The sequence below is a fragment of the Colobus angolensis genome, unplaced genomic scaffold (assembly GCF_000951035.1).
Source record: "Colobus angolensis palliatus isolate OR3802 unplaced genomic scaffold, Cang.pa_1.0 Scaffold328, whole genome shotgun sequence".
Classification (NCBI taxonomy): domain Eukaryota; kingdom Metazoa; phylum Chordata; class Mammalia; order Primates; family Cercopithecidae; genus Colobus; species Colobus angolensis.
The window spans coordinates 1,037,376-1,062,476 of NW_012116577.1; the positions used below are offsets into that span (position 1 = coordinate 1,037,376).

Here is a 25,101-nt window from a genome sequence, read left to right on the forward strand (position 1 = left end):
GGTCCATGACAATGCTTGGGAACTCCTTCCTTATCTGGTCCCTGCTTACCAACCCAAACTAATTTCTCATCCTTCTCCATTAAGTCACCCAGAAAGCTTTGCAATTCTCTACACTCTCTCTTGATGCTGGGATTTTTGCATATACCCTTTCTTCTGCTTGTCTTTCTTCACTTGGATAATTCCTTTTTTGGCCCTTCATGTTCCTGTTTGGATATTAATCACTCCAAGCAGCCTTCTCTTACCCACATTACTGAGTTATTTGTATGTGTTTCCAATGTACAATAAGCTTAAAATTTGGAATATGTATCAACATTTACTTATTTATCTTCTCACTAGACTATGGGACAAAGAATTGAAGACAAAGATTGTGTCTTTGTTCACCAGTCTAGCACAGTATATAGTACATAGTAGACATTCAACAAGTATGAAACACTGATGAAGAACAATTACTGCATTCAAAAATCTACTATATATTAACTTGGAAAAATTGATCAGGTAAAGAGACGAAATCAATTATGACATGTCTGACATTATTCAAATAATTTTTTAAAAAGTAGATTCCAACTTTTGATATGCACATATTAGCCACACAATCATGGGCAATGTGCTTAACATCCATTAACATCCTGAGCTTCAGTGTCTTCAATTCTAAACGCAGATACATTCATTCAGCAAATATTGATTATATGACTACTAAGGGCCGGACAGTGTTCTAGGTCGTTGGGATAGAGCAGTGCCCCAAAGAGTCACTGTCTCTCTCTTTATGCATCTTAAATTCTACTTGATGAGACAGATAATAAAAAGAGATATATAATGTCAAACAGTGACACATAGAAGAAAAAGATTAAGAGGCTAGAGTGTAACAGAGTATACTATTCTATTTTTTTCTTTTCTTTTTAGTTTTTTTAACTTCTTTTTTTGTTTTTGTTTTACTTTTAAAATTATTGTTAGTATTACTTTTACAAACCCTTGTGTCGAGGACTGACTTTCAATAGAACACAGCAAGGGAGCCGCTCTGCTGCGTATGAAACCCCAACCCAGAAGCAGGTTGTCTACTTATGCTTTACTGCCAGGTTACCCACGAATGTGTGCTGCATGACGGGCAAGGGGGAGGCCAAAGAGTACTATTCTAGATAGGATGGTCATAAGAGGTTTCTTTGAGAAGGTAACATCTGGGCAGAGATTTGAATGAAGGAAAAGAGGGAGCAGTGTGAATATCTGGAGGAAGAATGCACCCGGTAGGAGGAAATACAATACAAAGACCCTAAATGGGAAGCTTGCTCAGTGCGGTAAGGAAACCGCAAGGATGCCATATACTGGAGCAGAGTGGAAAAGGGAAGCCTAAAGGTGACATCAGAAAAGTAGGCAGAAGCCAGACTAAGTAGAGCAATGTTTTCCAAACTGCAGTCATGAAAACAAATTGGTGGGTCATCACCAGCACCATTTAATGTAACCAAGAAGAGTAAAGTGAGATAGAAAATATCAGTGTATGGTTTTTCTTTTGTGTGTATGTGTGTGCGTGCACACATGTGCACTTGTATATGCATGCTGGGTTGCAACATAAAACACCCTTCTTACTATGGGTTATGATAAAATTTGAAACAACACTGTGGTAGGGCCTTGCAAGCCATGATTAGTACTTTGAGTTTTATTATAAATACGATAAGAAGCCATTGGAAGGTGTTAGCTGAGGAACTATATGAATGTTACCTGTTTCACATTTTAAAAGGAAAATTCTAGGCATTCTGCAGAATGGACCACAAAGGGCAAGAATGGTGCTGAGAGATAAGTCCCAGATTATTACATGGTCCAGGGTAGAAATGATGTTTGCATAGATGAAGGGATGAGAAGTGGTCTGAGTCAGGGGATATTTAGAAGGTAAGTTCAGTTAAGAGTTGTTGACAATAGTCACCATTTTCTAGAGTTTTTTGAGGCTTAAATAAGATTGGATATCAGAAAGGGTTTTATAAACACTGGAGAAGTGCACAGCACAGTACAGTTGAGTTCAATTCAAATGGCATTTACTGACCATACACTATGCACCTGCCACTACTCTCACTGTTTTCTCTGCACTCGGTAGATAAAACTGAATTTCTGCTCACAAGGAACTTTACAGCAGCAGAGTTGTGGAAGATAGACATAAAAATGAATCATTGCAGCATAATGCATAATATGATAATGGCATATGGAAGGTTCTAAAGAAAATGAGTTAACTTAAAATTCTGAGAAGCAACAGCTTTTGTTGCAAGCCTTTCTTTTCATAGGCAAAAGATCACATTAGCCCCAAGGATATTCCGTAGGACAAATATGAGCTCAAAATGAACTAGAAAATAGTTCTAGGTGAAAAATAAACACATTGAACACAGATATTGCTGAGTTAGTCTATTAAAGCCACATGTCATTTGCACTTCTGCCTTACAGTCACAAAATAAAAGCAAATGAACAAGGGAAAAAGGATCTTCAGCCCTTCTACATCAGTAACACGAATCAATAAGGAGTCATCCTGGAGACATTAACCACAGAAAACCACACTCTTCCAGTTAGCATCAATGAATAGCCCCAGGATACAAATCCACAGTGAACGAAGAAACATAGCTACAGAATTAGAAACATTATTAAGGAAAATTGATCTGAGTGTACTTCACTAACGTTAGAGGGATAATATTATATTTTAGGTTGAAATTTAATAATTTTTTTCAATTCCAAAGTGTTTATGAATTTTAAAATATACATACTTTTTGTTACAAATCTTTATTTTTCCCCTTCCTACCACTAATCTCTGTGAAAAAGTTTAGAACATGACATAAAGTTTCTAGGTTAATGAAGTCTTTCTTTTTTTTCCTTTTATTGAGACCAAGTCTCACTCTGTTGCCCAGGCTGGAGTGCAGTGGCCTGATCTCCACTCACTGCAACTTCCACCCCCCTGGTTCAAGTGATTCTGGTGCCTCAGCCTCCCACGTAGCTGGGATTACAGCCACCACATCCAGCTAATTTTTGTATTTTTAGTAGGGGCGGGGTTTCACCATGTTGGCCAGGCTGGTCTCGCACTTCTGACCTCAGGTGATCCACTCACCTCAGCTTCCCAAAGTGCTGGGATTACAGGTGTGAGCCACCACACCTGGCCAATGAAGTCTTTCAATCAAGCATAAAGACTTCTGCTAATCTAGTAAAAACTGTCCCTTCTACCTACATGGATTCAATACATTTGCCACATTATACAAGAAAGCATTTGTGTACCACATTTACATATGAGATGTTTATCAGAAAGAAAGTGGCAAATATTATTATTGTAAATTCATTTTAATTCTAAATTTTCTAAATACATAAATTATTAATACCACCTTTATGAAGAGAAGTGGACTTTGTAAAGGATACTGTGACATAACGAAATGAGTATCAGTTGAGAATGCAGGGCTTTAATGGTGGGTCTGTGTAAAATCATTTTAAAATTATTTAAAACGTACTAACGCCTGGAGGTAGTGATAGGGGTTCTTTTGGCTGGGGCAATGAATAAAAGGAGCATGGGTTGAAAGGTTAATAAAGTAGTCAGTGTGAGAATTATTGAAACATTGTATTAATTCTTCTAATATTTCTGAGAACCCACTGTGTTCTAGGAACGCATAGTTAACATAGATGAGGTAACGAATGAGACAAATTCTTTATCTTCCAGTTGCGCCAAGAGCAGTAAGTTCTAAGGTGTATGTTGTGGGGAAAGGGTACTCTGAGGAGAGGGAGATGGGGAACAGAATCACTTGAGAGTGAGGATTTATTTCCAAGTAATTAACATGCCCACAAGAATCTGCCATATCCCACATCAGGAATCATTGTTTTAATATAGATTGATAAGTTTATGATGTTAATGAGTTGATGACTGTCTCTCAAGTATGTTGGGGAACAAAAAAGGTTGAGAAACAAACACAATCATAAAGAACTATATTCTAATATAAGACATTACCATTGCTCCTACTTTTTAATGTATTACCAATGCTCCTACTTTTTAATGTATTATGTACATTATTAAATAATACTTTTTAATGTATTTAATAAATACATCTCATGGTGGATTTTCTTAAAACAGAGTTTGCCTTTTCATTAAGTAATTACTCTAAGGAGTAATTTTAAAAGAAAACAAGTCCAACTGAGCTTTTGTGTTAACATGATAGGAACTGATAACATTTCCATCTCTCTTATGTCATATAGACTAAAACTGTTCGGTTTACAATAGTTCAATTACCTCCATAAGCTTTAGGAAAACCCTCTTTAATAACATCCTATGTTTTCAAAGTTAATTGGGTACTTTCACATATTTTTTTCCTTTAAAATATTATTAGACAGGACATTTCATGGGTAAAGATTAGTGATACAATTATGCCACCATCTCTGAATGTCATTCTTTCTTCATCTCCATTGTCATTGAAGTCCATTTTGTCGTCTTTTATCTCAACTACTTTGCTAGCTTCCTAAATAATCTTTCAACTGTATCATCACTTCATCAGTAGAGAGAATGATCTACCTAAAACATAAATCCCATTATGTTACACCCTGATTAAAATCCCTATAGCCGTTCCCCCAAGCCTGCAGTTTGCACACCCTCTGGGATGACTTAAAGGGTGTTTCCTGATCAGGGCCCTGCTTCCATTTCCAGCTGCATTTCTCACCACTCCCTTCTCTGCTCACAATGAATTAACTCATAGTTCCCCAGGTGTGTCCTGATTCATCTTCTCTCCTGGCCATTGACCAGGCTACTTCTTTTGTCTACCAGATTCTACTCTTCCTCCTCCATTTCACTTGGCTAACTCTTGCCTATCCTTTTGGTCCCATCTGAGACTTTTCTTCCTCCTGAAAACCTCCTATGTTTGCTATAGAATGAGTTATACCTTATTCCTTTGTGTTTCTATGGCACTGGTACTATGGTTATAATATCTTATTTACTTATCTATCAACTCTACTACAAACTACTAAATAACAGGAACTACGTCTTTTTATTATTAGAATTAGTGAATCCTCAATGGCAGCGTACACTTGAAGCTTAACAAAAGTTTAAGTGAATGAATGTGGTGGACCTGTCCAAGGTATGATGAGACCTTGAGTCCATGTCCTCTAATTGTTGACCCACAGAGATTTCCATTGTGCTCTACTGTCTCCCAGTGCCATGACCTTGGTCTCCACAGTCTATAACTCTTGGTCCTCTCCCATTGTCTGTCCACAGCCCTTTGCTTTGGGAAAGCTAGATTATGTAAGGCCATATTTTAAATTAATAACTGCAAGCCAAGTTTTTTGCTTGGATTTAAGCTTAGCCTTCCATTCTTGGGGGAGCTATTCATTACTTAAGAAAATCTACCTGTGACTATGCATGTAAGAATTCTGGCTAGGAATAAATTATTGTTCATGATTAAACAGGAATGGTGCAAGAAGCATGAGCAGGCCTAGCTCAGATAAAAAAGTAGTAACAGATTGCTGTACTATGAAAACAGCATTCTGGCATATATATCATGAAAGAAAGTCACCAAAAGTTCTTAACGCTAACTTAGTCCAAAACAACACACATCTTAGGTAAGAAATTTTCAGAAAAAGTGCTTGAGGCTTAGCTAATTAGCTAATTAGCCAATTATCTCTCACTTTTTACAGAGGAACATAAGAGGAATTCAGCTTTCAAAACGCACCTAAAGATAGAAATCAGATTCTCCCTGGAATTAGAAACTGTGGGGAGCATCTTTTGGTTGTCGACTAAACATATATATATTTTTTTACAAACAATACATTCTATTCTCTTTCACAAGATATTGTGGGCCATTATTCTACAAACAACCCTCTGAGTCTCATATGAAACCTGCAGCAAGTTATGGCAGTGGTTTTTATCACTCTTACAATCGCCCTGCCATTAGAAAGGGACATAATAATTTTATTACAGCACATACTCTGCGAAAGACCATAAACTTTTAATATACTTGTAAAAAGGGAGTGTAACCTTTTCAATATTCTGTCTCATCTATTCTACCTTCTCCTCACATATAACGAATGCCCTAGGGCCTAAGCCATGGATCTACACTTGGGAAGAAAATGTTGAGATTCAGCCTTTTCCCTGAATCTGAAGGTTATCATGATTTAGCACCCAAGAATAGTCTGCCTATCCTTTTTCTGGTTCTTTTTGCAACTCTTCAACTTCCAGACTTGTGGTCTACGTAGAGTTGTGATGACATTCTGACTTCATGTCTATAGTTTTCATTTAGAGATTTTAAAATGTCAGCATAAACATACTACAACATTTAAAGCTGTGTTCACATCACCACACATATTCATTTTCAGCATCATTATTAATTATACTTTCTGATTATATTCCTTTGTCTCCTAGACTGTCAAACTTCTTAGTTTACTTGCTAATATTGATAGCATCACCAACTCTAAGCATGACTCTCAAACAAGATATTTGGTTAATTTTTTTGTGTTTTTGTTGTTCATTTGTTCGTCTCACCTTTTAGTTGCAATGCACAACATAACCACCTTCTTAGATAATGGACAAAGAAACAAACAAAAATCTCTGGAGACACAATTGGCAAAGGAAAACAAATATTGCAAAGGAAGTGAGTCCTTGGAAAAACAAAGTGGAAACAAAGTATGAGGAAAGCTGGGTCTGTCATTCTTATGAAATCTGTACTATTCATTGAAGAATAATGCAATGCTAAAGCTATAAGCCACGTGTCAACTGAACCCCTGAAAGCCTCACAGCATGAGAAAAGAACGTTACTTGAAGAGTAGACAGTTGCTGTTAATTTATATTTCTTGAAAAAAATACCATTTTAAAGTTGTCTGGGACCACAAGAAACTGTTTTTATAATGTTAATAGTTTTTTATATCACAATAATAAAAATTGAAAGCATAATATTTTATATTTATCAGTTACTTCTGCCTCCACCACTTTCCTTAAAAAAGTAGGACCTTTACAGATGAAAGAAAATTTTAAAACAAATTTTAAAATTACCTGGAGAATAAATTATTTCCTAAAAAGTGTATTAAATCTTTTTGATATGTCTATAAATGACAATCTAGTCTAAGAGTAAATCATCAGCACTTTTGCAGTCCCCTCCCCCCACCCACTGAAAACTTTCTTTTTTTTTTTTTTTTTTTGTTGAGACGGAGTCTCGCTCTGCCGCCCGGGCTGGAGTGCAGTGGCCGGATCTCAGCTCACTGCAAGCTCCGCCTCCCGGGTTTACGCCATTCTCCTGCCTCAGCCTCCGGAGTAGCTGGGACTACAGGCGCCCGCCACCCGGCTAGTTTTTTGTATTTTTTAGTAGAGACGGGGTTTCACCGTGTTAGCCAGGATGGTCTCGATCTCCTGACCTCGTGATCCGCCCGTCTCGGCCTCCCAAAGTGCTGGGATTACAGGCTTGAGCCACAGCGCCCGGCCGAAAACTTTCTTTACTAGATTCATGATTTTCAAAATTTTAAGAATTAAATTTCGAGTAAAAAGGAACTCCAAAGATCTGAAAAAGCCTGTGAGCTGGATGTTCAGAAAGATGCAAATACATAATTATAGGTAGAAAATTTGGGGATTTTTTCAAAAACCCCCAGAAGTTTCTCCAAGGAACGCTTAGGGGTCATAAGAAAGCTCAGTGCTAGGTAGTGAGCTCCTAAGGGCAGAGAAATGCCCTGCTGTGTGCATCTCTAGATCTGGTACAGTGTCAGCATTCACAGGGGTGCTATGAATATTTGTTAAGTTGAATCGTGGAGGATGAGTACGTGTATACTTGGCCGTTGTTGTTGCTGTTGTTTGAGACGGAGTCTTCCTCTGTCGCTTAGGCTGGAGTGCAGTGGTACAATCTCAGTTCACCGCAGACTCCACCTCCCAAGTTTAAGCCATTCTCCCACCACAGCCTCCCAAGTAGCTGGTGTAAGCCACTATGCCTGGCTAATTTTTGTATTTTCAGTAGAGACGGGATTTCGCCATGTTGCCTAGGCTGGTCGCAAACTCTTGAGTTCAAGGGATCCACCCGCCTTGGCCTCCCAAAGTGCTGGGATTACAAGCTTCAGCCACCGCGCCTGGCGCGTATTTTTTTTTTTTTTCTTAAAGAAGAATATAGTATTTAAAAGTTCATCATGCAATTAAACCTCATTGATTTTGAGAGCAAAGGAGCAAAGAAAAATGTGTCAAATAGCAAACCTACTACTTAAAGTAAACCTTTAGGAACTTAAGCAAGGCTACTCACCAAATAATTCTGCTGGGTACAGAACTGATGTGACCCTTAAATTACAGAGTTTATGTTTTATAATTAATATCCAGGCCTTGCAGAAAACAATATTACCTCTGCAGAGCATACCCTTTTCTTTATTGATAAAAGCTCTTTACTGAAAACACAATGATATGAGGATGGGTAGGGGTGCCTTAGAGCTGTCCATGAACATATATACACAGTGGTTAAGAGGAGATTCTTTGATGACTGACAAAAATTCAAGTCTAGTTTGATTGTTTTAACAACATTACAGGTAGGCAAACAAGGCAGGAATGCAAATTACAAAGAGTTATGTTTCCTAGAGATTCACCAGTTTTGTAGCCTCTACTTAACCTCGAGGCAAAGCTGTCTGACAGAGATTCTCTCTTCTGACCTACTCCTATTCTTTTCTCTTTTTTATTCTTCCTCTTACTACAACATTTGGTAAATTTTAGTTGACAGAACATTTCATAAGTTCCCACCCTGACTTCTTATCTTATCTCGTAGAGGGAACGCTAAAAAAGAAAAAAATACACTTTTTTCTCCCACAGTTTATGGATTACATCCTAGGCAGATGACACATTGGATAACCTCTTTTTTCCAGGATGAAACATATTACGAAAATAAAATACACTCTCACAAATGCCCACCACCTCGAGATAAATAGGTGGATCTCACAATATCTCAGACATCACCTAGGAGAGAAGAAATAAAATCAAGTATTTGGAAGAACCTGACAGAATACATTAGCCATAACTCAGCCTTTCAGAGAGCAACAGGTGTGGGATGTTCTAGAAAAATAATTTCTGTTCCCTTCTCCCTTTTTATAAAGTATTCTCTCTCAATGATCTCTTCAAAAGATTAATAGCAATAGCACTCATGGTCTAAAGTGCTCAAGATAAAACATGAAAACAAAAAGCAAAGCATGGATTCTACTAGACAACAAAAACATGTCTCTCCTGAGAATGAACATTTCAACCATTCCAGCTTTTCACACCTGAGAATCTTGGATTCAGTGGATTCTGAATACCCCAATGAATTAAAATTAAGATGAACCTTTCTCTTCAGTAATAGAACTTGCTAAAATTAGAGACAAATGAATTAGTGTTTCAGTGAAATACATATTCCTATTATAAGTCATAGAGGGAGTGGGGTTCCTAAAAGCAGGTGGCTAACTCTATCTACAACAAACATTTTGACAAGCTCCCACCAACATAATACATGGCATCAAAACAATCCGAAGGCAATTCAAACGATATCTTCACGTTAAGCAGCTGAGGCACTGGGCAAGCAAAATCTAATGAAGCTATATTTTCCCTGGAAGGCAATTAGTAAATTGCTCATATTTTGCTGCTGAAAGAATACATCAGCATGAACAGATGGAAATTTAGAATTCCACAAATGGAATTAGAGACATTGATTTAACTTTCCCCAAGCAAATGAAAACCACAAAATATGAATTGCTCTTTCTATAATTAAGCACATAATTAGAGTGCATCAAATTCATATCCATTGTACCTCATGTTTCTTCCTCCTCATTTCTAAATTTATATACATTCTGAGTCTAACAAACCTACTTAGAGTTCAACTCCACACTGAAAGAGTCTTCTATGACAGATAGATAGTACTAAACTATTTCTCAAATTAAGCCTGCCATGGGTCACACTAGCTTTTTCACAGCATGACACATGCTGCAATAATAAAAAGAAATCCTAAGACTCAAAGAGGTAGTCCTTGTGTCAGAACAGATGGAGAGAACAGCTGAGGGAGGAATTCAGCCAGTTTATTAACTCCATGTGAGTAGAACAAATCATATTTAAAAGAATTCATAAGGACAGTTGGTCTGAAAAACAGAATTTAAATGATGGCAATTTTAGAATGGAGAAAAGAGAATCATGATGTCTCATAGCACAACATCACTCAGTTACCTCTTTGTCTTTCTATCTCCAGGAAACAAAAGGTCACCAGTGACCTGCACACAGATTATAGACCAAACTGGTGATGGGCACTTGGGAAATACTTGGACTGATTGTCAAATTTAAAATATACAACAAATACTATAACATATTATGGAAATAAAATCACTAACATGCTAAACATTTCAGATACTTGAAATTACTCACATTGTTAATTATTCTTTTCCTCGTTCTAGGATATAGTTTGTCTTACTTGTGAAAATATTTAGGGGAACTTAGATAAAATTTTTGTTTGATATTCCTAAAATGCTAGAAATAACCTGAGAAATCTTTTTGAGAATAAGCCCTTTATGAAAACCTCCAAAGAGGTCTTTCCTGAGAAAACTCAGTGGATGTGCCTTATCAAGTATAGTAATATGTTTTGTTTATAAGCTTTCCAAGTTGAAATCCAAAGTAATAAGCATGTTCCAAAAATATCTAAAGAAGTAAAAATGGGGAAACTTATTAAAAGTGCACGCACATCTATAGCATCAAGAAACAAACTAGTAGTAAAATCCAAGGTCATATTCAGCGTGATAGGCACTGTGGATCTTTTCTATTAATAAAAAGCTGGCCGGGCGCGGTGGCTCAAGCCTGTAATCCCAGCACTTTGGGAGGCCGAGACGGGCGGATCACGAGGTCAGGAGATCGAGACCATCCTGGCTAACACGGTGAAACCCCGTCTCTACTAAAAAAAAAACTACAAAAAACTAGCCGGGCAAGGTGGCGGGCACCTGTAGTCCCAGCTACTCGGGAGGCTGAGGCAGGAGAATGGCGTGAACCCGGGAGGCGGAGCTTGCAGTGAGCTGAGATCTGGCCACAGCACTCCAGCCTGGGTGACAGAGCGAGACTCCATCTCAAAAAAAAAAAAAAAAAAAAAGCAACAGAGGCTTTTTCTACCCGTGAATTTTTTTTTAAAGTTTTCTTATTATTTTAGTGAAATGGAGATTTTCCTTCTTAATAAAAATTTTCAAATTTCTACCAAAAAATCCTTAAGTAACTCAAGTGTTGCACTTTATGCTTATTGAAATATTTAATATGTATTTTCTGCCACTTGAGAGTTGCTATTAAATTTTATATCATAAACTTCACTTGCAAACTGACTTTCTTCTCAGGCAAACCAAAGGACAGCAAACAAAAATAATGCCTATTAACTATTTTAAGTACATGACTGGATCCTGTGGGGAAAATCAGGAAACAAAAACAGTAGTTTCAGAATTTCAAATGGATTAGTTATTTAGAAATTGTCTTGAGGACATGCCCTAACCTTTTGGTATCACTCATCAAAGGAAACTGTGACTCACAAAGACTTTAATCCCCTTTCCTCCCAATGGGAGATCTAGTCTGTACAGAGAGCTGTTGCATTTATAACTCATTTAAATCATCTCTTCCAGATACTTCAGGTTTAACTCACAGTGCTACACTCAGACTAACCAATTTAATAAAAGGATTATAAAATATTTGAAGCAAACTTACATATATTTTATTCAATAGTTTATCTCCAAACAGTAGATATCTACTGATGAACTATTTGAACATTAGATGCATCAAATTCATATTCATTGTAGCTCATATTTTTCTTTATCATCCCTAAGTTCATATATACTGAGTCTAGCAAAGTATATTTCTTCTAGTTATAATCAAATACATTTATAAGCCTATTCCTCATCATGTTGTTTCAGGAATTTGTTATGGATTCAAGAGAATTCAGTAAAAGACAACTGGCTAAACCACAGTTAATAAAGGTAGAAACAATGCGAATGAGAACTCATTCATGGAGTAGATTTAATAGAGCAAGTAACACAGGATATTCATAATCAAATGATATTAGCTTTTACAGTGAAAACGTATTTGAGAGAATTAAAAGTCAGTGGTAATAAGGAATGAGAATAACTCCTTCCCATAATCTTCAATCATGTGAATTATGCTTGAAGGCTTCAGATGGCCAATACCTTTATATGTAAATCTTTAAACTACAAATTAAATATTTTTATTTAGTTGCTACAGTAAATAGAAATATTTAATTCATAGTTTAAAGATTGTATACTTTTATGTTTAGTGTAGCAACTTTAGGATTCTTTGGTGTTCAGTAATAATCTATGCATTTGGGTTACCAAACTTGGTCAGCTTGGTCAGAACTTTTTTGTTTGTTTGTTTGTTTGTTTGTTTATGTATTCATTCATTCATTTTAAGACGGTCTCACTGTTTCCCAGGCTGGAGTGCAGTGCTGCGATCTCGGCTCACCGCAACCTCCGTCTCCTGGGTTCAAGAGATTCTCCTGCCTCAGCCTTCCCAGTATCTGGTACTACAGGCGGCTAATTTTTATATTTTTAGTAGAGACAGGGTTTCACCATGTTAGCAAGGCTCAGACTCCTGATCTCAACTGATCTGCCCGCCTTGGCCTCCCAAAGTGCTGGGATTACAGGCGTGAGCCACCGTGCCCAGCAGGACATTGTTTTATATTCAGTCAAATAATAGTTTAAAAATCATAGCTAAAAGTAGATAAGCATAACTTGTTAATTATGATTCAAAGCAGTTGATGCACATCTGGTTGAAGATTAGCAGATTCTCACTGCAATTTAGTTATAACTGATTAACATTTCAAGGGACACAGGATTTCAGATTCTACAGTCAGGAAATCATACACTAAACAAGTTAAATAATCAAGTAAGGTAGACAACTCATATTTGGAGGAGTTGATTTTGTTTCTTCAGGAGATGATAAGTTATGAAAGATTCCCATTCAATAAAAATTTCTATTAACTATTGGAAACCTACCAAGAACAATAAAAGCAGGGACCTGTTGTTTTTTTCATTGTTTAAAAATTCAATGCTGAATCGCCATCATCTAGGTCAGTGTGGAACAGAAAGTGTGGGCTCAGTCAATATTTATAGAATAAGTGAATAAATACTAAACTGTTAACAAATAGTCAAAGCTTATGTGAATAACTGTTGAATAAAAAAGAGAAGAGGGTAAGAAGTGAAGAAGAGACAAAAAAGGAAGAAATAAAAACGAGGTGAGCGAGAAGAAAGTGACAAGGTCTTTCTGAGTGATAAAGGTCGTTCCTATGGCAGCAAAAGAGTAGATTTATAGTAACCTAAAAGAAAACAGATGGCTGAATCCTTTCGCTCCCCTCATGTACATGTAGTCCAACATTGTCTCAACAAGACTGTAGCCCTACAACCAACAATTGAAAGAGTGACATCAACATATAAAAGGAAGGAAGTGCACACATTCAGTGGAAATCCCAATGAGAAATACGCTTCTGCCAAGACTATCAGGTTGGTATAGTACCTGTAATTTCTTGGCAAGAAATCATGAAATACTTCAAGAAATTAGATAGTTATTAGGGGGATGCTTACTTAACTTTATGAGGGGAGATCCCTGATCACCTCTTCTAATATCTAAAGTCTTCTTCTCTCCAGAGGAATTGTGCTCCATTCCCTGGTTACTTCTGTTTTACTTAGGGATTTCAGAATTGTGAATAAGGAAAGAATGCCAGCCCTGGTAAGTGCCAGCCCTGGACACATTGGCCCACAGATGCTGTCCTCCTCCTTTCTTTAGTTGCTCTTTTTCTCAGAGGACTGGACTCTATTAGGCCATATTTCCCAGGCTTGTCCGTCAGCTGCCTTCGGTCTGGTCTCAGCCAACAGGAGGGAGATACCACCAGGAGACAGAGGGGATAATCTAGGCCATTTCTCCCCATCCTTTTCTCCAGAAGCAGCTGTATCTTATCTGTGTCTGTGACTCTAGCTCCTGCTGGACAGGCCATTACTGCCTGGGTTCCAGTAAACCACCCCCTAGCCCTCAGGTTGGTAGTGGCTTCCCATTTTTGCTGATCTCTGTGTTGGTCCAAGAGAGTCTGCTTTTGAATTCTGCATTGCAATATGAGAACATCCTTATCTTTGACACCTTTAAACGCCCCTTAGGATTTCATCTACTTAGCTCTCTGATCTTAGACCACAAGTCTCTCCTGACTGCCCAGCTGGTCTTGACTGCCTGGCCTACATATCTGCATCAGCTCTCTCTCTGGAATGCCTAGATCAAGCTGTGGAACCTGTTCTACTTTAACCATAGGCTTCTGATTCCCTTCTCCCTTTTTTCCGGTCCCATCTAGCTCTATTCTATTCACCTCATCATGGTTGCTGGTCCTATAACTGCTCAAAGTTGGAAAGTTGCTACTCTGAATGCTGATGTTTGCTGAACAGCAGGACAAAACCACTCTATAATGATCTCTAAATTCCCACTTCAGATTTACCTTGAATAGATTTTAGGTATAATAGGCATAGGCAATATCAAAGTTTACATGTTTGTGTCACAAGAAGATTAAAAATAATCTATATTTCCTGCATGGTTGGTCATCCCTTGCATGCATCCTCTTTGGTAAAATCCAGTAAGATATAATGGCAGACAAGAAGATGGAAAAAATCATGTCAGATAGTAACTCTGCTCACAGGGCATGAAATCTATGATGATCTTGTAATAAAATAGCTTAATATAGCCAAGTTAATGTGTTTCTATAAATTCTTTCACCATAGACAAAAATAACATAATCCCTAAAGTAGTGAACTAGTAAATAATAATATCAATTAAGCATTTAAGACCCTCTTAATCACTTTACATTATAAGCAAACAGTAAATGTGTAATAGTGTTGACTATTCTGGGTTCATGTTTCTTAAGTGTTTATTTTAATTGAACTTCAGTACTAATACATGTAAGTGTTACTCTGTTTCCCAGGTTATACTCTCACTGGGTATCTGAAGATCAGGTTGTGTAATTCAGGATCTGTATTGGTAGATTAAATTCCCACCCAACCCTGTCCCAATTCCCAAATTAATCTTGAGTTAGGTAAAAAATAACAAGCAATCTCAGCACTGGCCCTGTTTACTAAATCATCTTCCAGCCAAATTGGTTGAATTAGTTACATCTTTTCTCTTAGTCTAGTTGAGGATGTCGTGTGTCCTTAGACTTCCAAACAAAACATGCCTACTCTTTCTGTGGTCTCCATCATAGCTGGAGTACCATTTCCAGGCCTCATTTACAGCATTCTCTTCTGGAACTTTCATTTGGCTGCCACACAGAAAGTCCTATGTTTTCTGCCAGCTGTCGTCTGGGTTCTCAAGTACCCCAGGTTCACCTACTAGAGAAAAGAATTTCAAAATGCCAGTAGCCCAAGCAGCTCTACCTGCCTCTCTGCCCTGATTCCCAGAGTAAGGTTTCAGCCATTAAGAACTGTTCTCTCTGAAACAGAGCCTTCAACACAATGGTCTATCTGGTTGATCACCACTGGCCATGAAGCTTAGCCCCACTGCCTGTCCCATCTTAGGGGATGGTTTCAAGTCTAGCTCCTTCCTTTTAGACAAGAATTGAAGAATCATGTAGTGTTCTCTGACTCCATATGTTTGTATTAAGCTTCTTCATAATGATTTATTTGAGTTTTGATGTATTTGGTTTTGGCTGAACTCACATCTCCCTCTCCTGCTCCCTCTCCCTATGCCCTTGCAAGGAACAAGAACTACAAAATGGAGCCTTTTGTAAGGCTGTTGCACTCAGGAGCTTTCTTGAAGTGCTCTGAAATTTCTGGCAGAAATAAAACTATTTTTAAAAATAGTTACAGCTTATGTTCCTCATAAATCCCCTTCTTCTGTGCCCTGAGAAATAGTTAATCAACTCTTACTTAGCTTGGAGTTCACCCAGATGCTCCTTAAGGGTTCCCTGTAGCCCCACTCTCAGAGGTGAAGCCACCACCAGATCCTAGCAGGGTGCCTAAACTCAATAATCTGATAAGAGATAAGGCAACAAAGCTTCACGAACATTGTGTTTTCTTCCAACAGGGCACAAGGAAGATATTAAACCGAGTTCCCCCAAACAATCCCAAAAATCTCCTACTTTTCCCAAAGTAAAGATAATGATAATCAGGATCTGTGGACTCCATAATGTGTCTTTATTTTGGTTTAAACTAATGACATTAGATTCTCTTCAACCTGGCAAAGAAGAGGTAGGTATACATTAAACAAAAGAAAAAGAAAAAAATGGACCTAAAATCATGTGGGAACTAGATCATCGTCACCATTATTCAAAAAAGAAAGGCTGTGGAATATCTCTGCAATTTCTTGGCCAGCTGGTTTTTTTCACCAGACGCACATATCTTTTTCAAATATCAAAAGGTAGTAAAGCTATGCATGTAAAAGTCATAATAGTGATAGTAATTGTAAGTATTATAAGGGTAAAAATAATTTATATGATTCTTACTGACTGCCAAGCACTTGCTAAGTACTTCATGCACATTAACGCTTCAAAATCTCAGAATGTTATGCTGTACATATAAGAAGAAGGGAGAACTTTCTTAGTTTAGAAAACTGAATTGCAGAAAGGTTAAGAAACTTGATCAAAGCAAATTAGTAATGGGCAGAACAGCAATTTAAACCTAACTCATCTTTCATACCTATGAAGATGCAAATAACTCAACCAAGTACATTTGTGTATAATATATTTGCCCTCTTGATGAATACTGAACCATAGTTAGAGCATCTTCTACTTATTTCATGAAAAAGCATTGACATTATATGTGACTTGTGTGTTCTACTTTGAAACCACACTTTTTTACTCTAAACATTATTTGAATAAGAACTTGCTAATAATTTGAGCAGTTATTTCAAAATATTTATGTACTATTACTACATAGATGAATTACTCCAGCTTAGCATCCAATTTTTAAAATTTTCAAACTCATGTGTGCATGACTAATTTTCCCTTTTAGAATTATGACAACATTCATTCATATGCTCTTCTCTTTTCATTTTTGTACTTTGGTAGTTTTGGAAACATGACAAGATAGCTCGTAGTATAACTAATAGCTTCGTACACACAACGTATCTCTACTCTTTCCACTTTTCCTCTAAACATCACCTTATCACAGTTTGTTCTTTATCCCCTGTTCACTTGCCATTATTTCCATCCAATGAAACTTATTTTTCTTCTCTCTCACCTTTGAATTTCCTTCCCTCCCTACCAGCATGTGAGTTACTTGAAAGCTCTTTGATCAGAATAAAAATTCCAATAATTTGATCCTTCCATTTATTTGGATTATAAAGACATACAGGGGTATGTTTTGCAAAACAGTCTTGTCATCTTTGGCAGAAGATATGTCACTCTATTATAGCTTTGCCACGTGTCCATAGAGAAAGGTCATCTTATTTTAAACACATGTTCATATGCAACATGTATAACAGAGATGTGAATTCTAAGGACATTGCAGAAAATAGCTGACTAGGGATTCTAGCACCGTCAGGATGTGTCTTCTCTTAGTTGTGACCACTGTAATACACTTCATAAAGTAATAAATTGTTCTTGCCCTAGGATCAGGATCCCCATCTCTTCACTACAACATGTCTAGATGTAAGACATGTTTGCCCTTGTACAATCAGTGATCCCAGTCTAGATGTCAAATACTTGCTTGTTCTGTGTGTTAACTGACTTCTTTTCCTGGACCCGCAGGCTCTATCAGATCCTTCCCCTAAAGTTCATACATCCCGCCTTGTTGCTATCCATGCCCCAGCATGTCAATGCCAAAGTAGTTAAGAAAAAGGCTCCAACTATTTTAGTATCCTAAATTTTATCTTTTCATTCTACAAAGAATTTTTTAATAAAAAGCTAAAATTTAAAACAAATTGATACTATTCAGTAAAATGTTGTTATAGATTCCAAGCAACTATCTCTTTTATAGGCAACATAATTGTAAGTGAATTACAGATGCAGACTTTATGACTCTAATTAAACTCTAGGCCACAACCCATTAAAAACAGAGTATACGGATTAAGTTAGGTGTAAGAAAAAATAAATATGCCACATAATGAGGCATAAGTTAATATGCCTCAAAATAAATGAGGAGAAACAATTTCAGATAATACATATATTTATATAAAATTTTTATCAACATAACCTAAAATACTTTCTTTAATTTCATCAGAGATAAAATTTTTATACTTAATTTTCATATACATATACATCATACTTTCTCTCACTTACTTCATTACTCCGTTCTACCCCAAGAACATCTTTGCAAGTATTTCCCAAGTGTGAGAGACTGGAGGAGGTTCTATATTTTGGTTGTAAGAATATATATTAATTTTTAGAACATTGTAATTAAACTCAGAAATATTTAATTGCAGGGATTTTATTTTGTAAGAATCAAATAAAATGACTAAAAATTAACTTGAGGCAAAACAAAATTTCAACATCATTGTAAAACTAATTAAGAGAGCAGATCTTTAAAAAAATGTAGTACAGGATGGTTACACCTCGGTTTCCACACTTGGGAGACTCATTAACCACTTAAGTGTTTTCACTGAAGTTTGTAAATGCTTAAAGATTGGGTTACATTATGAAAAGGACCTGTTGAATATTGTGTCTGTAAGGTTCAATTCTACCTAGTCCTCACTGCCACCTTTCATATCTTCTCTAGTGAGGAATGAAGAAATGAGAATTATGTGTTTGAATCTAGCACCACTGATGTGGAAAAACACATGGTGAAGCAGAGGAAAGAAAACTGAAGGAAAGTGAAAATATCCTCAGGAATACCTTGGGGGAAACAAACAGTATTTCAAATGAAAGATTAAGAACAAATTCAAACAAATGGATTTGAAGGTATTAGGTAAAAGAAAATGAGATGATTTAGCACAGGTACTCTAAGAATTTGAGAAGTTCCTCATGTTTCTGGGAGAAGGTAACATTGCTGATAGGAATATTTAGAGGCGGTACGGAAAGGAAATTCTCCTCAGGAGGCCTACAGAACACACATGGGCAACAGCAAGCTCCCCTTGCCCTGCCTGGATCCACACAGAGGAAAGGAGAGGTAAAGATGAAAGAAAGAGGTTGAATAGAAGATATTAAATGGTTGAAATAATTTTAAAATAGTTGTGCTTCTGAGAAGATTTTCCATGTCTGGGTATGAGACATGGAGATACATCATACTGATCAACCTGAAGTAATCTACTTACTGAAATACCCACTTCTAGTTTATCTAGTTCATGCAAGGTTTCACAAAGCCACTAATGGTCTTATAAAAGCTTTCTAATTGAAATAGTCTTAAGTATCACATTTTACTAGTGGCAGGTGTCTTTTCAAAAAAAATACAAGCTAAGCAACTTGTCCTCTGTTGTTCCCTACCACTAAGTTTGCATTAGAAGAGGCTGGCAATCAGATACACAAGAAGAACCACTAGTGTTGGCAATTTAACAGAAACAAATGGTAGTGTGTTATGGACCCCTAAGGCTTGTTGGACTAAATCATACCCTCTTCTAGTAAGACCTGAAAAGTATTTAAAACATATGTTGAAGAAAATAGCTTTTAGAGGGGCAGATAACAGACGTTGGACTCAGAAATTATAAAAATCTATTGTGCGTCCTTTTGGCTTCTAGTTCTACTCAGTTTCTTGCTATGAGCTATGATTTGTCTGTGGAAGCAAAGTAAAGGCAGCCTATCTTACCGCCTCCACTTCGGCTGGGTCGTACCAGACGTTGATGTAGGGATGCTGTAAGGCGTCGTCCACTGATATTCTTTTTGCTGGGTCAATCACTAGCATCTTTGACAACAAGTCCCTGGCTTGGCTGGCTGAAAAAATAAATGAGAGAAACAACTAGTAAGATTTTGATTTCAGTAAGGAAATTTGTTGGACAGAGAGGAAATTAAGAAAATAAAGTATGGGATAGTATCTTCCTTCCAAACATCAGGTAAATCCCTTGATGTAATGGAAAAGAAAATGCATTTTACACCTGCTTCTTTGGGTCTCTAAGCCTAAGGCTTCAATCTGAGGCTCTCCAAGGGTTATAACACTTTGAGTATATAAATATTCACTCAAACTTCTAAGTAAAATGTATCAACCTGGAGAGTTTATGTAAGCAAAATCATCTTCTTTGGTAACCTGTATGAATATGGGATAAACAGCATAAAGAGCACAGAGTGCAAATGCATGATATTCAACAAATGTCTGGACAGCTGTTTGAAGTTAATCAACACATGTGTCTTTATATTCTCATTCATACAATGGAATTATCAGGATTTTAGTATACAAATTGACTTAAGAGTTTGTATCATACAAATTTCTTTCCTTTTTCTTTTTGTTTGTTTGTTTATTTATCTATCTATTTATGTATTTTTGAGATAGGGTATCCCTCTGTTGCCAGGCTGGAGTGCAGTGGAATGATCACAGCTCACTGCAGCCTGTAACTCCTGGGCTCAAAGGATCCTCCCATCTCAGCTTCCTGAGTAACTGGAACTACAGGCATGCACCACCATGCCCAGCTATTTGTTCTTATTTTTTGTGAAGATAAGGTCTCCCTACATTGCCCAAGCTGATCTCAAACTCTGGGCTCAAAGGATCCTCCCACCTCGGCTTCCCAAAATGCTGGGATTAAAGGAATGAGCCACTGCTCCCAGCCACAAATTTCTTATATACATAAAAACAACCAAAGAATTGATGTGATAGAAATAATAACATTCAATTACTGAATTTTATTTTAACATTCTGTAATCATCAGGTATTTTTAATCAATGGAATTAAATAAATGGAAGTCATGACTTGATGAAATCCAGTAGCTAAAGACTGAAGCCAGTCTAATGCTACACTAGACACTAATGAAAAACTCTATATTATGGAAATGCTATCATAATTAATTTTATGGTTGTGGGCAGTAACAGTTATAAAATTATATGGTGGTAGCATATTTATTTAATAACATTGTTAAAAGACATTAATTTTAACTTCTAAAAACATGTATATTTTTTATTATTATACTTTAAGTTCTGGGATGCATGTGCACAACGCGCACATACTTATACATAGGTATACACATGTTACGTAGGTATACACGTGCCACGGTGGTTTGCTGCACCCATCAACCTGCCATCTACATTAGGTATTTCTTCTAATACTATCCCTCCCCCAGGCTTTTACATAAAGTTTTAACAGAAATGAATATCTCAAATCAATATTGTTACTCAACTGATTTGAAAGTTGAATGGTGAAAATATTCAGTTTATTCTAAATATATGGTAAAACATCAAATTAAAGAGAACAAAATTTAAATGGATTTTTCAAAAAATCAACATAGATGACTCTGTGGATATGTATCAATTTTTATTTAATCAATTTTTCAGATTACGACAATTTGACTAATTCTACAAATTTGAAAATTACATAAAATATAAAAATCAGGAAATAATATCTAACCCCACTAGTTAGAGGCAATGACTGTGATTATTGGCATATTTTTTCTAGTGCTGTTCATGTATTTTTCACATATTAACCACACTACAGTTAAAATGTAGTAATTAATTTTTTACCTGTAGGTATTTTCTTTTAGTAATTACATGAATAAATACATCTTTTAATTTTCTGAACAAATATGAAAAAGTACTAGTTAAATCAACCTTGAGAACTTTTTATTTCTATTATCCATTTTTCTGGAAAACTCAATCCTAGAAACTTACTATCATTACTTTCAAATTAAAACTCTGAACTGCACAAGAACAACAAAAATACAGAAATACTTATACATTAATTCAATATTTAATTTTTCTCATTGCCAATGGCCTCCTAATAGCCTAACAGGGCTGTGTTTATTTATTCATTGCTTTAAAGATCTCTTTAATTTGTAACTGATTTTACATCCAAATTCATGTACTATTCTCATAGATTCTCTCATCAAATCTATCCATTCTTCTGCTATTAGAAAGGGCTGGGGTTAGTCGGGTGCGGTGGTGGCTCACATCTGCAATCCCAGCACTTCGGGAGGCTGAGGCGGGCAGATCACGAGGTCAGGAGATTGAGATCATCCTGGCTACCACAGTGAAACCCCATCTCTACTAAAAATACAAAAATTAGCTGAGCTTGGTGGCGGGCACCTGTAGTCCCAGCTACTTGGGAGGCTGAGGCAGGAGAATGGAGTGAACCCGGGAGGCGGAGCTTGCAGTGAGCCTAGATAGCTCAGCCCGTGCAACAGAGCAAGACTCGAAAAGAAAAAAAGAAAAGAAAGGGCTGGGGTTAGAATGGGCTCTTCATGAATAGGGTCATGAACTACACCAATACCAAATCATCTTGCTAAGAAACAATAATCAATACTATTTTTAGGAAACAATATGGGAAAATGTTTCAATGCTTTATCTTTCATTCTATCATTTGAAAGCAAATGTGTTATACTCTTTTCCAAACACAGTAGAATACATTATTCTCTTTGGTTATTTGTATATTAAGATTATTTATAGTTTTCCAATTTTATATTTAAAATTAAAATCAATAATCAAATATGCAAACTAGTTTATCGTTTACAAAAATAATTGCAGAGATTCAATTGATTTAAAAAGTAAACTCAAGAAAATTGGAATTACATTATGAAGTATAATATCTTAATAGCCTTTTTACTGTGATTTCATACAGTGGTTTAATGAGAACTTTGTTGTCTCTGTATTGCTGCAAGTGTCTTCGAAAGAAGGGATTACTTTTGCTTGATATTTCAATAGTATTACAAAGACATGATTTCTACAAGATCTTTAATTGGAGTATAAGCTCTTTTTCAATCTGGATATAGGCAATGTTGATCTTATCAGCAGTAGATTTAGAAATAATTTAGTCCATTGTCAGTAAGAGAGTCTATAGAGGCAGTTAAAGGAAGAAATCCAACTGTGCAATATGTGTCAAGAGCACAGAAACAGTGTTGTGCATTTAAAACTCATTAGATAAAAGTTTAGAGGATATGAAAACATCCTGGAAAACAGTGGCACCACATTTTAGCTTTAGCTTCCTCATCTCATTTAAGTCTTCCTTAGCTATACACATTAAGTTTGTAAGTTAAGTCTGCAGATAATTAATTGTCCACATAACATTTAGGGCTAAATTTAAAAAGCATGTATCCTAAGTTTTTCTTTTTTAATAATTTATAGGTACATTTTAAAATTATTATTTTATTATATTTAACAGTCACTGAGCATCCACAGCGAGCCAGGCACTGCTCTAAGTGTTTGACAAATTATTAAGTGAATTAATCCTCCCAACAGCCCTATAAGGTGGGTTTTCTCTATGTTCATTTGTTAAAACAAGGAAAGAAAAATTAGGTAACTTGCTCAGGGTCAGACAGATTTTAAGGCATGGGGCAAATGTGAAACGAGGCAGGGGGAAAACAGTCAGATTTATTTCAAAATAAGATTTTCAGGAGTGTTCTAAATTATAAGAATTTGAGTATTATTATTTATATTACACTTTATGCATTGCCAAATTTATTCCATGTCTCCAAATTAGACTGAGGCATTATTAAGCCAATTCTGTTGGTGAAGATATTTGTTACTCAAGTACATTAACTGCCAACAACATGATAGAAAAAAATGACTTATTAATGGAAGTGTTTATATTGAATAAAAATATATACGTAAAATCTCTTTGCTATTTTAAACTGAAAAAATTTAATTTAAGCACTCCACAAATTATAGAAAAAGAAGTTCAGACACCTGCATTTCCAAGATTTTACAACTAAATCTTGCATTGAAACTATTTTTCAGGCAATAAAAAGGATTGGAAGAATGATTTCAATGTATATTATGTTGGTTTTTTAGAGTTGTATCTCAAAAAATAATTTTAGGATTCTTTGTAACCCCCCGTGAAATACGTAGGGCACACCATTGTCACACATTTTATTCTTATTCTTCTTTCTGAATATCCAGACAGTTCTTTTTCTGTTTTTTTTGTTTTTGTTTTTGTTTTTGTTTTTGTTTTGAGACGGAGTCTCCTCATAGATCGCCAGGTTGGAGTGCAGTTGTGCGATCTCGGCTCACTGCAACCTCTGCCTCCCAGGTTCAAGCGACTCTCCTGCATCAGCCTCCCGAGTAGCTGGGACTACAGGTGTACGCTACCACGTCCAGCTAATTTTTTTTGTATTTTTAGGAGAGACAGGGTTTCACCATGTTGGCCAGGATGGTCTGTCTCGATCTCCTGACTTCTTGATCCGCCCGCCTTGGCCTTCCGAAGTGCTGGGATTACAGGCTTGAGCCACCGCGCCCGGCCCTGAATATCCAGACAATTCTAAAACCCGTGGCTACTCCCCTTTGTAGGAACGCTCTTTGAAGAAATATCTTTCTTTAACTTGAGGCTGTGCCAATTAAAGAATTGATCGATGTTTCAGGTGATGGGTTATGCTAATTGCTCTGATTTGACCATTATACCTCTATACACGTTTCAAAATACCCCCTATATCCCACAAAAATGTAAGATTATCATGTGTCAACTAAAAATAAAAGGAAAGAACGAGAAAGAGAGAGAGGTCTCTATACCGTGTGCTTGTTTGACCTGTCACCCTCATATTCGTCCTCAAGTCACTCCTGAAGGGCATACCTTTGAGTTTATTGTGCTCGGAGTCTGCTGGGAAGAGGGAATCTGGGAAGAGCTTGGGGAAGGTGAGTCCCGCATACTTGGGCCGATTCTCCACATAGTTTCTTACTGTGGGTTGCAATTTCTTCATGAATTCTGGACATGGTGTTCCTAGTTGTTCAATTACCTTATTCCACTGGTCAATATCTGAGAATTGAACAGTTAAGGGAAAAAAGAAGTGCAGACCACTAGCCTTTCAACAATTGGGAGACTAAACCTTCTCAAAGTCCTGAACAGTCATTAATTAATGCAACTAGAGTTTTAATAAGCAACAAAGAATGAAAATATAAAAGCAGATATGTCAGGCTATGAGTCTTCTTGAAATTTTAAATTCACTTTTGAAACTTATATACTTTTGGAATACTAGCAATTTTTTAAAAAAATAAGATATCATGAAATAGTCTTTGGGTTGTACAGATAAAAAGTCATTCAAATAACACAAGATGAATCTCATATTCTGCAGATTAACTTCTATATAATTGTGTGTTTTAGAAGAAAAATATATAATACACATCATAGTGA

At 36.5% G+C, this 25,101-nt stretch overlaps 1 protein-coding gene across 6 annotated transcripts in view; it reads right to left on the reverse strand.

Annotated features, from left to right (window-relative positions):
- Positions 1 to 25,101, reverse strand: part of MAPK10 (mitogen-activated protein kinase 10) — a 344,777-nt gene that overhangs the window by 31,261 nt on the left and 288,415 nt on the right. For all 6 annotated transcript variants that reach the window (XM_011951788.1, XM_011951784.1, XM_011951785.1 and 3 more), the window contains 2 exons: positions 24,544 to 24,726; positions 19,651 to 19,775 (listed from right to left, as the gene is read on the reverse strand). In XM_011951788.1, coding sequence (XP_011807178.1) covers positions 19,651 to 19,775; positions 24,544 to 24,726 — 308 coding nt within the window. The remainder of the gene's footprint in view (positions 1 to 19,650; positions 19,776 to 24,543; positions 24,727 to 25,101) is intronic.